At 54.6% G+C, this 12,102-nt stretch overlaps 1 protein-coding gene across 1 annotated transcript; it reads right to left on the bottom strand.

The window, feature by feature from the left end:
- Nucleotides 1–1,823: 1,823 nt before the first annotated feature.
- LOC117889328 (lipocalin-15-like) lies at nt 1,824–11,884 on the bottom strand. The gene is made up of 7 exons (XM_034793300.1): nt 11,752–11,884; nt 8,824–8,963; nt 7,724–7,794; nt 6,357–6,467; nt 4,859–4,960; nt 4,222–4,243; nt 1,824–1,902 (listed from the first exon to the last, which is right to left on the bottom strand). Exons 1-7 carry the CDS (start codon nt 11,872–11,874, stop codon nt 1,896–1,898), a joined length of 576 nt encoding a protein of 191 aa, XP_034649191.1. The 5' UTR covers nt 11,875–11,884; the 3' UTR covers nt 1,824–1,895.
- Between the last annotated feature and the right edge of the window lie 218 nt (nt 11,885–12,102).

Consider the following 12,102-nt stretch of genomic DNA (forward strand, 5'->3'; position numbering starts at 1 on the left):
GTACCCCATTTCCAAGTGGCACCCCGGGGGGGAACCCATCACAGGTTGCCATCTGCCTACCCAGTGGAAAGGGGGAAGGTGCCTTTCTCTGCACTTGGGAAGAGTGGGGGTGAGAGGGCTAGTGAGGACATGTGACCTAGTGGTTAGGGTGCTGGTCTGGAATTTGGGAGACCCAGTTTCAATGCTTGGCCCGCCCCAGATGCCTGGGGTTCCCTCTGTACAGGGGGGTACTAGCACTGCCTCACAGGGGTTTGGAGTGGCTAAATATGCTAATGATTGTGAGGTGACGGGAGCTATACAAGGCCCATAGATAGGTTTGAAATGGGGGATTTCCACACAGAAGGGGATACGGGGGAGCTCAGCAGGGATGATGAGGGTTGAGGGGCATGGTGGGGGGATATCTGGGTGGGAAGGGAGTTGAATAGAATTTGCTGTGGTGTCTTCGTTTCTGGCCCTGCAGGGGTGTGAACAGGAGCAGGGTGGCACCTCCTCACCTGGCTTGGAATTTCCTTTTATCTTTAAACTCTTCTGGTGGCAAACCTCAGGCCCAATCCTGCTCCCATTGAAGCCAGTGGCAAATCTCCCCTTGGCCTCAGTGAGGCCAAGGACTGCAGCCGGCTGGCAGGGAGGGCAGGGGCTTGTTTTCCCCCTGTGCTGGCTCTCCCCACTGGCAGCCACTGGCTCTGCCTCTCCCATCACCTCAGGAGCTGAGGGTGGCCTTGGGATCCCCTTCCTGGCTTCATGGTCAACAGCAGCATGTTAACCCTTGCTGCTTCCAAAGTGCCTCACTCGCCCTCCTCAGCTGGCAGCTGGAGGAGGGGGCGTCGGTGGTCAGGGAGCAGGAGCCGGGCAGGGGCTGCAGACAGGACTGCGGGGAAGGGACCGAGAACTCTCAGGGATCAGGGAGGTGGGATGCGGGGGATGTAGGGGGGTGCCTGACATTCTGGAAGGTGGATGGGGGGATGCAGGGGCTTTGCTGCTGGTCATGCGATGGGTCTGCGTAATGAACCAGGTGCTGCCTTGAACTCGGCGGCTGCGGCGGGAGCCTTTGGCCAGCACAGTTGTTCTGGCATTAACAGAGCGCACTTACCCTGGGAGCCACAGGTGCCACTGGACTGGAGAGCAGGGCACGGCGCTCAGCAGGGCACATGGCGCAGGGGTTGGGCGCTCGGCTGCCTCTCCTGCTGCTAGCAGGCTGGGGAAGGTGCCGGCTGGCCAGCCAGAGTCCTGCCTTGTGCGGAGCTCCTCCTCCTCTGCAGGCCAGCTCTGCCCCTCCCTTCCCCTGCCCAGGTCCAGCCCCGCCTGCTCCCATCCAGCCCCCTCCCGCCCCTCCTGCATCTGGGCCTTGACCACTCCACCCCCACCTGGCTCCCAGGCCAGCCCCACCTGGCGTTGCTTCTTCTGGCAGATCAGGAGGCTGGGTTGGGATTCACTGCAGTAAATTGGACTGGAGGGGGAGCCTGCTCCCCATTATTCACTCCATGGGCTCTAATGTGTCTGTGACTCAGACTTACCCACTGGCCCAGGGGGTGTTTCCAAAGGCTGCCTTGTGGAGGGGGAAGAGGCCCCTTTAAAGGTCACTCCAGTGCCCCAGTATGGAGAATTATCCTTGGGGTCTAGAACCCAGTGCAGACTCCAGGGCTTCCCACGAGGTCCCCAGACAAACACTCCAAGCTCTGGGAGCAGCTTCTGAATCTTTATTTAGCAGGGAGAGGAGAAATCCCCTCGTGAAGCAGCAAGTCCTGCAGAGCCCAGACTGCAAGTGCAGCAAGACAGAGCAAATCGCCGCAGAGGAAGAGAGAAGGGTGAGGGACAAAGCAGCAGCCTGGATTTCTGGAACATTGACGCTTCTGCCATCAGTCGGAGCTGGAGGAGCTGCAGCTGATGGGTCCTCTTTAACCGCTGTAAGACAGTAACAGATGAAGACTGGTTCTGGGATGGACAGGCAGGTGCAGAGCTGGCACCGGGGTTCGTTAGCCCAGCTGAGAAATCCCCAGGTGCTGGTTAGCTGAGACACTCACATCACAGGTGCAGTGGTGTCAATCCGCAGTCACCAGTGACCAGCACAGGCATTTTAGCCCTGGGGTCAATGGATCCCAGTTACACCCCTCTGCCTGTGGAGCATGGCCCCCACCCCAGGCCCTAAACCCACCCAGCAAGGCTGCAATGGGATCCAGTCCTGGATTTCTATGATTGGAAGGGTGTAAAGAACCTCCTCCCCCCCCCCATTGCCCATCATCATTCTAATGCCTAGTGCTGTTTATCTGTAGTTCTCTCTCTGGGCATATCCTCATCCCGTGTCCAGGGTGTTAGAGCCTCCTTTCTCCTCCAACCTGTGCCAAGCACTGGACAACCTCCTTGGGCCAGATCCCACGCTGGTGAAAGTCCCATGCTGGTGGTTACTCCAGTGAAGTCTACAGAACTGGAGTTCCCCTTTGCTTCTTGTGTCCCATTCTGTATCCAGAGCAGGGCTTGGAATAACTAGATCAGAGACAACCCTGTCCTTCACCTGACCCAAGCCCAGGGATGCTGGGAGAGTTTCCCAGGGGGGGCTATGGGTAGGGCCCTACCAAATTCATGGTCCATTTTGGTCAATTTCATGGTCATAGGATTTTAAAAATCATAAATTTCATGATTTCAGCTATTGAAATCTGAACTGTCCCAGTGTTGTAATTGTAGGGGTCCTGACCCAAAAAGGAGTCATGGGGGGTCGTAGGATTACAGTAGCGGGGGTGGCGGTTCTGCTACCCTTACTTCTGTGCTGCTGCTGGCGGCAGCGTTACCTTCAGAGCTGGGCAGCTGGAGCTGAAGGCAGAGCCACTGCTAGCAGCAGCGCAGAAGTCAGCATGGCCTGGTATTGCCACCGTTACTTCTGTGCTGCTGCCCGCAGAGCTGGGCCCTCAGTCAGCAGCCGCCGCTCTCTGGCCGTCCCGCTCTGACGGCAGCGCAGAAGTAAGGATGGCAATACCACAACCCCTCCTAAAATAACCTTGTGCCCCCCCTGCAACTCCCTTTTGGGTCAGGACCCCCAATTTGAGAAATGCTGGTCTCCCCCCCATGAAATCTGTATAGAACAGGGTAAAAGCACACAACAGACTAGATTTCATGGGGGGCGGGAACCAGATTTCATGGTCTGTGATGCATTTTTCATGGCCGTGAATTTGGTAGGGCCCTATCTATGGGCCTGGGAGGAGGGTGGCTGGGAAGTTTGGGCAGTAGGGGCTTCCAACATTATTCATCAGAACTATTTCTGATGTAAAATTCTGCTTTTGATTAACCCCCCCCCCAATGCCTTTGCATGGAAATGTCCACTTTTTGCATGAAAATCAAAACTTTCAATTCAGAAATGCCGCCGCTGTGCCTCATGGGAGTTGTAGTCCGGGTGCCTCATGTACCTATTCTCCACTTTGAGCTGGGTTCCCCAGCTGGTGGCGACTAGTGGGGAGGGACACAAAGGGGGTACCAGCCAAAGGGGGGCACGTGGCCTCACCATGTGACACCCCTACATGACTTCTCCCAACCCCACCCCCAGCCTGGGGCCCCCACGCTCTCCCCATTCCGTCCCTTCCCTGTCCCACGTTACCTGGCGGAGGGGCTCTGACCCGCTGCACTGCGCTGGGCAGCATCCCCTCCTGGGCAGCGTGGGAGAGTGCAGCAGCCGAGCAGCATGGCCAGAAGTGGAGACGCTCTGGACCTGCCTCTTCCCTTCCAGCTCTGGCCCCGCCGGCTGCTGGCCCCTTCTCCCCCTCCCCACCCCAGTGTTTGAGGAGGATCATGTGACCCTCCCACCCATCGCCCTTGCTGGACTTCATCTCCCATGATGCACAGCCTCTCTTGACTGAGAGGAAAGACTGTGGTGCATCATGGGAGATGCAGACCAACCAGGGAGCCCAGGCTGTAGAATACAGTGGGGTCATGAGACACCCAAACTACAACCCCCATGAGACACCGCAGTGACCTGTCGAAATGTTTTGCCAAAAATGTGAAATTTTCAGCAGAACATCCCCCTCCCCACCTCTGGCCCCTTTTCCACCCAGCTCTCCTGGGTGCCTCTGACAGAGAGAGCTGATGTACAGTGAAGTCTCACTGATGGGCAGAGGACCAGCCCATGTGCTTCTCAGTAACACGCATGGAGTTCTGCATGTGAAGCAGACCCTGTTCAGTGCAGAGACCAGCCAGAACCCACCGCAGGAACCCTGGCCTAGTAACCAATCAACTCACCTGAGGGCCTTGGCACATTCATCTGTCAAAAGAAAGAGAGAGGTGTGAGTGTTGCAGAATCACCCTGCAGCCGCCTGAGCCTCTAGTCCAGTGGTCTCCAAACTTTTTTGATTGCGCACCCTATCAGTAAAAAATTTTTGAGCACGCACCCCCTGCCGCGCCAAAGGAAAAAAAAAAAACCCGCCACTTGGACTCCCGCCTGAACTACCGAAGCAAAAAAGAAAAAGGAAAACCGCTTGGACTCCTGCCTGACGAAGCAACAAAAAAGGGCTCCTCCTGCCGCGCACCCCCAAGGATCCTCTTGTGCACCTGCTGGGGTGCGCGCACCTACTTTGGAGACTACTGCTCTAGTCAGCTAAGAAAAGTATTGGAATTACCAGAATCCCATAGGCAGAAGGACCTGAGCCCCGGCAGGGGTGTGTTTTGTGACCAATGCAATTGAATAGAGTCCAAGCCTGACAGTGCAGGTGGGAGAGAAATAGGGTGACCAGACAGCAAGGGTGAAAAATCGGGACAGGGGTTGGGGGGTAATAGGCACCTATATAAGACAAAACCCCAAATATCGGGACTGTCCCTATAAAATCGGGACATCTGGTCACCCTAAAGAGAAATGAATCCAGTGACTGGTGGCATTTACCTGACTTTGGGAGGACGACCAGCATGTTATCGGTGAGGCCCATGGGTGGGTAGAGCTCCTTGAATCTCTTCATGACCTCAGAGTCCACCTCCTGGACTCTACCTGCAGCCAGAGATCAGAATTAAAGCAAATCTCTCCAGCTCAACCCTTGTGAAAGCACATGACATGGTTCCTTTGCAGCTGGATGGACAAACTGAGGGCTGATGAAATGATGACAGGCCGTATGCCAGGAGAGTGAGGGAATGCTGCGCTAACTGAGACGGACGGAGAGGCGGTTGCGTGAATATAGGATCAGCTAGATGGTTGGAAAGAGGAATGTGTTCTGGACCCTTGAATAGACCGAATCTTTGATGTATTGGACAGTGTAACCCCTGCATGATGGGCCATGCTGCCAACAAACAGACCCGTTACAGGATCCCCTGGTTTCCAGCATTCACCCGGCAGCTAGCGAGAGCTGTTGGTAAAAACGTTTCCATTTGCTTGGGTTGTGTCAGCGTGCCCTTGGGGTTGTGGCAATGCCACTCTGCCCTCAGGATTGGCTCTAAGGAATAGTCTAGGGAAAGAGTTTGCTGGCACCAATATTTACAAAACAGCAACTATTAGAAAATAGTCACGGAAACATTTCAAAGTTCCCTTCAGCCCAGAACAGAAATAAATCGGTGTGGCTGGTAGCCAGTCAAAGCTAGCCAACATGGCTCAATTCTCTATCTCCATACTCCCCCATCTAGCTAGCCCCATCACTTGAGGAGCTGAAGTCACCACAGGTGCTGAGTACCTGTCTGAATACTGAACACAACACACCGCTCATGCAAAAGGCAGACCAAGGACTCTCCATGGAAATGGCAACAGAGAGTCCTTGGTCTGCCGACGAAGTGGGCATTCACCCACGAGAGCTTATGCGCCAATACATCTGTTAGTCTTAAAGGTGCCACAGGACTCTCTGTTGCTTTTTACAGATCCAGATTAACACGGCTCCCCCTCGGATACTTGACTCCATGGAAATGGTTCATCAGCCAATACAGCTGAAAAACTTAAGCTGCTCATGGGTCACTTGCGACCAGAACTAACACTACCCCGTCCCAAGGGTTTGGTCAGTTTGCTTCTCTCTGCTCAAGTGCCACCTCTGCTCTAAACTAGTGGGTTTTGTTTGCCCCACGAGTGGGCCTTGGGGCAGAGTTTGCTGTCTGGTCCAGCCCAAGGTCAGCAGAAAAGGCTAATGGCCCCAGCGATGGGCAAACCCAGGTCTCCCAGCTGAGCTCACATGGTAAAATACAGGGAAGCCTCTGCAGGGGCCAGGGCATTACTCAGACAGGCAACTTAGTGCGGATGCTTTAGTTGTGATGCTGGACAGAGAGGCCAGGAATCCTGCCTCGGCCAGGTGTGTGGGGACAGCTCAGCTGCTGGGAGCTTCACCAATCCCACCTCATCTTCCCTGGCTCATTTCAATGTTGTTTCCTCCTGCAGTGTGTGGGCCACGTCCCCTTCTCCCAACACCTACTGTAGAGCTGCAGGGTGGTGCTGCTCTTCCCGTCACTGTCCTTGAAGGTGTACACGATGGCATAGTGAGTGTAGTCCGTCTCCATCACGCGCAGGTCATTCTTGCCCATCTCTGTAAAAAGAAACCAGGTGATGGCCAGATCCTGCTGTGTCAGATCCTCCCTTTCTTCCCCAACCACCACCCAACAGCTGTGAGAGGGGCAATGTTGCCTAGGGGAGAGAGCACTGGCCTGGGACTCAGAAGACCTGGGTGAGCTTGGGCAAGTCCGTTTGTGCCTCAGTTCCCCCATCTGTAAAAGAGGGATAATGATACCGACCTCCTCTGTAAAGCACTCTGAGATCTGCTGGAGAAAACAGTCACATAAGGGCTAAATATTATTAGTGTGGGTGCTAGCGCTTTGCACATGGCTTTTTGCTGCGGTATTTTGGATCAGAGCTTGGGCAATGGCTACGTGGGACTATCCCCACATAATCCTAATAAACCTCGAACCCCCGGGAGCCCAGAGGGGGCACGTTCCACCGGCAAGCCCTGCCAGTGCCAATTGGTCCCACCTCACCTATGCTAGATGGCATGTGCTGAAACCAAGGAGATCACAGCTGTGTCTTATGGCTGCTGCTCCCATTGGCTCAGGCCAACCTGATCCAAAAAAGATCCTCTGACCCTGCTGCTGCAAACGGCTAGACTGGCGTGGAACAGAAGCATGTGACCAAGTGTGTGGTTTGCCTGGGCAGGTGCTAGGACTGAAGGCACAGATCGGGGAACCTTCTGCAAATGGCTGGTTCTGGGCACGGCTCTAATTTGCACACACAGTTGTGCTAACTGGGTGTGCAAGCTCAGCATGCAGTTGCACATACACCCTTAACACACTCAGTAATGACAACATGACTCATCTTGAGAACTTCACCTCTCGTCAGGTGATGGGTCCCGCTCGGATAACCAACACTGAGGCGATAACCACCAGCTGGAAGCAAAGGGATTGCTGGGGCTGACCTCCCCACCCCCAGCACCAGCATCTCTGGTGGGGAGGGAGAGCAGGAGGTGGGAGGAGGTCCTGTTCCTCACCTCTCCCTCAGAGTCAGCCATAGAGTCCTCAGTGTGGCCCCTTCCAGGGGCACTCCCCTGAATGCTGGGGAGCTTGGGCAGGATTGTACTGCCCTACAGTATAGCTCCCCCTATAGGTTCCCCTAAGGCAGTGCAGTTGTGTGTCATGCCCAAACCATGGCACTGGCTCCAGGCACCATTTGGCAATTGGCCCAGGAGCTCTTTGAAAATATATAACTAACAAGCAGCAAAGCCATGTGAATGAGCCATGAGCCCCCTGCCCCTGTGCTGGCCAGCGTGGAGAGCACCAGCCACCCAGGACGTACGCGAATTGGTGTAGTGACCCAGCTGCCCAGTCTTCTCAAAGACCAGCTCAATTTTTTTACATCCGTCTGGGCTGAAAAACAACAAATGACAAAACAAGCTCACGTTAAACCAGAATGTGAGACATCCAGACCACCTGGCATCACCTGGGTGATGTGTGAGCCCAGCCTGACCTGGGGAGGGGACATGGCATCGTTGGGAGTGGGCATGAGCCTGTCCCAGTGGGGGGAAGGGGACATGGCAGTGCTGGGGATGGGTGTGAGACCATCCCAGGTGTGGGGAGGGGACGTGGCATTGCTGAGATCGGGAACGGGGGGAGCCCGTCCTGGCTGTGGGAAAGGGATGTGACATTGCTGGAGGTGAGCCTGTCCCAGCTGGGGGAGGGGACATGGCATCATTGGCAGTAAGATCCCATCCCAGATGTGGGGAGTGGATGGGGCATTGCTGGGGGGGGGGACGACGTAAGCCCGTCCTAGATGTGGGGAGGGGATGTGGCATTGCCAGGGGTGGGGGTGTGAGACCGTCCTGACCAGAGGGGTGCAGGGAAATTTAGTGGAGATTTTCATTTGTGGAATGTTACTGTCCAAATTCCTGTTCGCTGGCAGAAGAATCCCGCTGTGGCCACGTCCCATGGGAGCTGGTGGTATACGCGGAGTGACCCATGGTGCCCAGTGAGGAGAGCACCTGGTAATTTCAGCACCACAACCCTCTGCCATGGAGCTAGAAAGCAGGGTTCTCAAACTGCACCGCAACCTCCTTCTTACAACAAAGTTACTACATGATCCTGGGGGTGGGGGGGAGGAGCAGGCAGAGCCCAAGCCCCATCGCCCCAGGTGGGGAGAGAGGGGGCCACAGCCCGAGCCCCATCGCCCCAGGTGAGGGTGGAGCTCAGGCTTCAACTTCAGCCCCGGATCCCAGCAAGTCTAATGCTGGCCCTGGTGACCCCATTAAAATGAAGTCATGACTTTGGGGTCCCAACCCACAGTTTGAGAATTGCCGAGCTAGATAAATGCTCTGCAGATGCTGCCAACCACTGTAGTTACTAGGCATGGCCAGTAGGGGGAGACAGGCAAGGCCAGGCCAGCATGTTACAATCACTTACAAGGGGTAGCCAATTTTGAAATGCAGATTGTCCTCTGGTGTGACGGTAATGACGGCTGCAGATGTCTTCATCAAGTCCTTCATGCTCTGGAAGATTGGGCAGTTCGACACCGCTACCATGATGTGCCACATCCCTGAGAACTGCAGCATAGTGTTCTGGATGAGAGCTTGGAAAAGAGACCGCCAGCCCAGCTCCTGCTCAGTGCGCTGGCCCCGCCCAGGAACGGCACCCAGAACCTTACTGCTGTTGTTACTCATTGTGACAGCTCTTATCTAGCGCTTTTCTTCCAAAGCACTTTACACAGGTCAGCAGCAGTATCCCTGTGACACTCTGCACCCCATATCCACCATAGTGATAGGATTATGGTATAATTATGATGCATCTTCTACAAAACATGTCTTGGGAGGTGTCAATGGAAAAGTTATGGTTTGCTGAATATGAGTATCCTATTGCATGCAAGTATCATTTTTGTATCTGAAGTTATGAATATTGACTATGCACCTGTATTTCAAATGTGTTTGCTCCTGGGTAACAGATACAAAGTACAGGTTTCAGAGGGGTAGCCATGTTAATCTGTATCGGCAAAAACAATGAGGAGTCCTTGTGGCACCTTAGAGACTAACAGATTTATTTGGGCATAAGCTTTTGTGGGCTAAAACCCACTTCATCGGATGCATGGAGTGGAAAATCCAGTAGGCAGGTATATATATACAGCACATGAAAAGATGAGAGTTGCCTTACCAAGTGGAGGGGTCAGTGCTAACGAGCCAATACAATTAAGGTGGAAGTGGCTTATTCTCAACAGTTGACAAGAAGGGGTGAATACCAAGGGAGGGAAAATCACTTTTACAGTGCTAATGAGGCCAATGCAATCAAGGTGGCCCATGTCAAACAATTGACAAGAAGATGTGAGTATCAGCAGAGGGAAATTAGTTTTTGTAGTGACCCAGCCACTCCCAGTCTTTATTCAGGCCTAATTTGATGGTGTCCAGTTTGCAAATTAATTCCAGTTCTGCAGTTTCTCGTTGGAGTCTGTTTTTGAAGTTTTGTTGTTGAAGAATTGCCAGTTTTAAGTTTGTCATTGAGTGTCCAGGGAGATTGAAGTGTTCTCCTACTGGTTTTTGAGTGTTATAATTTAGTTAATTTATTACATGCTCGGTTACAAGCATTGTCTTTGGTTAGAGATCTGGGGTGCAATTGACCTGGGTTGAGTGACTGATCTTTGGGGCTGGGAGTAGCCTGCCTATTGTTGTGATTTTTGGTGTAAGGGACTATCTGTGACAAAGGCAAGCTAGACCAGCGTGCCCAAGGGGACGGTCTGTGACTCCATGCTGAGGCTGTTACAGTGCCTGAGCAGTTCACACTTGATATTTGGCGGGTGAAATCTAATTCTAGAACATACACCCAGGCTGGGGTTTGTGCCCTGCTTCTAACCAGTCTGTCCTAGGCTGCCACCCATGGGCATGAGCCACTCCAGCTGGCTTGACAATGCTGTTTGGGAGGGAGGCCAGAGGAGGTGAATTAGAGCCTCGGCTGTGTGCTGGCGCTTTGCACAGGGGTGCGAGTGCTGGGGCCCAGCCTGGGGGCTCAGTTACTCTACAGGACTCAGCCGAGTGACACGAACCCCGATTCACTCAGGTGCCAGAGGAGAGCAGGGTCTGGCCAAGGACTCTACAGAGCACAGTCCCAGGCTTCAGCAGGTCCTGGTGCTCTGACTCCCTAGTAAACCAGCTGGCTCGGAGTGAGCCATCCGCTCCCCACGAGTGGACTGACCTGCGAGGCGACGGCTCCGAAAGCTCCAGCCATTCTCGGCTCTTTTTCTTAAATCCACCCCTTATTTGGGAAGGGAAGCTGGAAGGAGTGTGAAGCCCACCAGAGAGCCTGGGTATCCCCCTGCAGCTGCTGGGTATGACCATTGGGGAGATGGACCAACCCACTTTACACAGTTGTCAGACTTCCAGGGACAACCACACTGGAGCAGACTCGAACCAGTGACCTAGAGGTGAAAGGCCTCACACCCTATTGGGCTACAGCCAGGCCTTGGCTTGCTTCACTCCTCTCCCTGAAGCCTTTTGCCCCCTGCTTAAGTGGTCCAGAAAGAAGCTTTAATGTTTGGTTCAGAAGAAGCGCGAGGACACAAGAGCTGGAGTAGCTGCTCCCTCCGAGTTTGCTGGACCAGGGGTGGGTTGAGGTTCAGTGTGTATCAACTCACCTTTTACAGGGCCATTGCTGGGTCTCTGCACTGGGGCTAGCACAGGAGGAAGGGGAGACCTTGCCTGTGGGGGGGGGGAAGGACTGGACACTGCCTGGGTGTCTCTCTATCCTCCCCCCAGCTCCAGAGAGTCGAGGCAGCATCATACAGGGGCAATGTGTTCTCCTAATGGTGCCCCTGGAGAGCCAGCCTTGGAATGGACTAGCCCTGCCGGTGCCCTGCCCTGCCCTGCCCTGCCCTGCCCTGGCAGAGTTGGAGGGTGGGACAGGAATAACAGGAGATCCTTCCTAAGTTTTTACTCAGTGCTTGCCTGGGAAACAAGGACCAATCATCGGGCTTTGCCTGGAGCCAAGAGCCCAGGATTTGGCCCGGGGGTGCGAGAAGAGCATGGGCAAAGCTGCAGGAGCACCCAGGATTGGAGTGGCATGGAGCTCCGGGGGAACTTGGGCTGGGATAGCAGGGAGGTGCTGCCGATCGGGCTTGGGGGCTGTGGGAGGAGGGGCTTGAGGTCCCAGGCTGCAACAGCAGAGGTGCTGCAGGCCATTACTGAGGTATCTTGGCGGAGCTGCCTGTGAGCCAAGGCTAGACTAGAAGCCGGCACAGCAGCCTGGGGAAGCCTGTTCCATGGCTCTGCGCCTATCCCAGTAACAGAAGAGGGAGCCCCTCGCGTGTGAGAGTGAACATTCACTCTGCCGCCAAGGACTGTTGGGCGTTACCTTGGCAGCATCGAAGTCTGGCTGCACGGGGACCTCAGCCCGGGCCTGGAACACACCGAGCAGAGCCAGCATAAGGCTCAGCAGCATGGCCGTCATCTTCACGACTGTCCCACTTCTCTGCATGGACGGAGAACCTGGGGAGTGCTGGAAGGTATGTGCCAGCTCCCATGGGGCACCGGACTTTATAGCCCTCTGCAAAGGGTCTGCCAGGAGGCAGGGCACCAACCACAATTAACCACCCAACCCATCCCACCCTTTACATAACAGGTTGTGCAACAGCCGCATGATATAACAATGGGGGATATCAGGTGACAGCATTAGCTGGTTTGTCTAATTCCTGAGCCACGGCTG

Source organism: Trachemys scripta, chromosome 17 (assembly GCF_013100865.1).
Source record: "Trachemys scripta elegans isolate TJP31775 chromosome 17, CAS_Tse_1.0, whole genome shotgun sequence".
In the NCBI taxonomy this organism is placed as follows: domain Eukaryota; kingdom Metazoa; phylum Chordata; order Testudines; family Emydidae; genus Trachemys; species Trachemys scripta.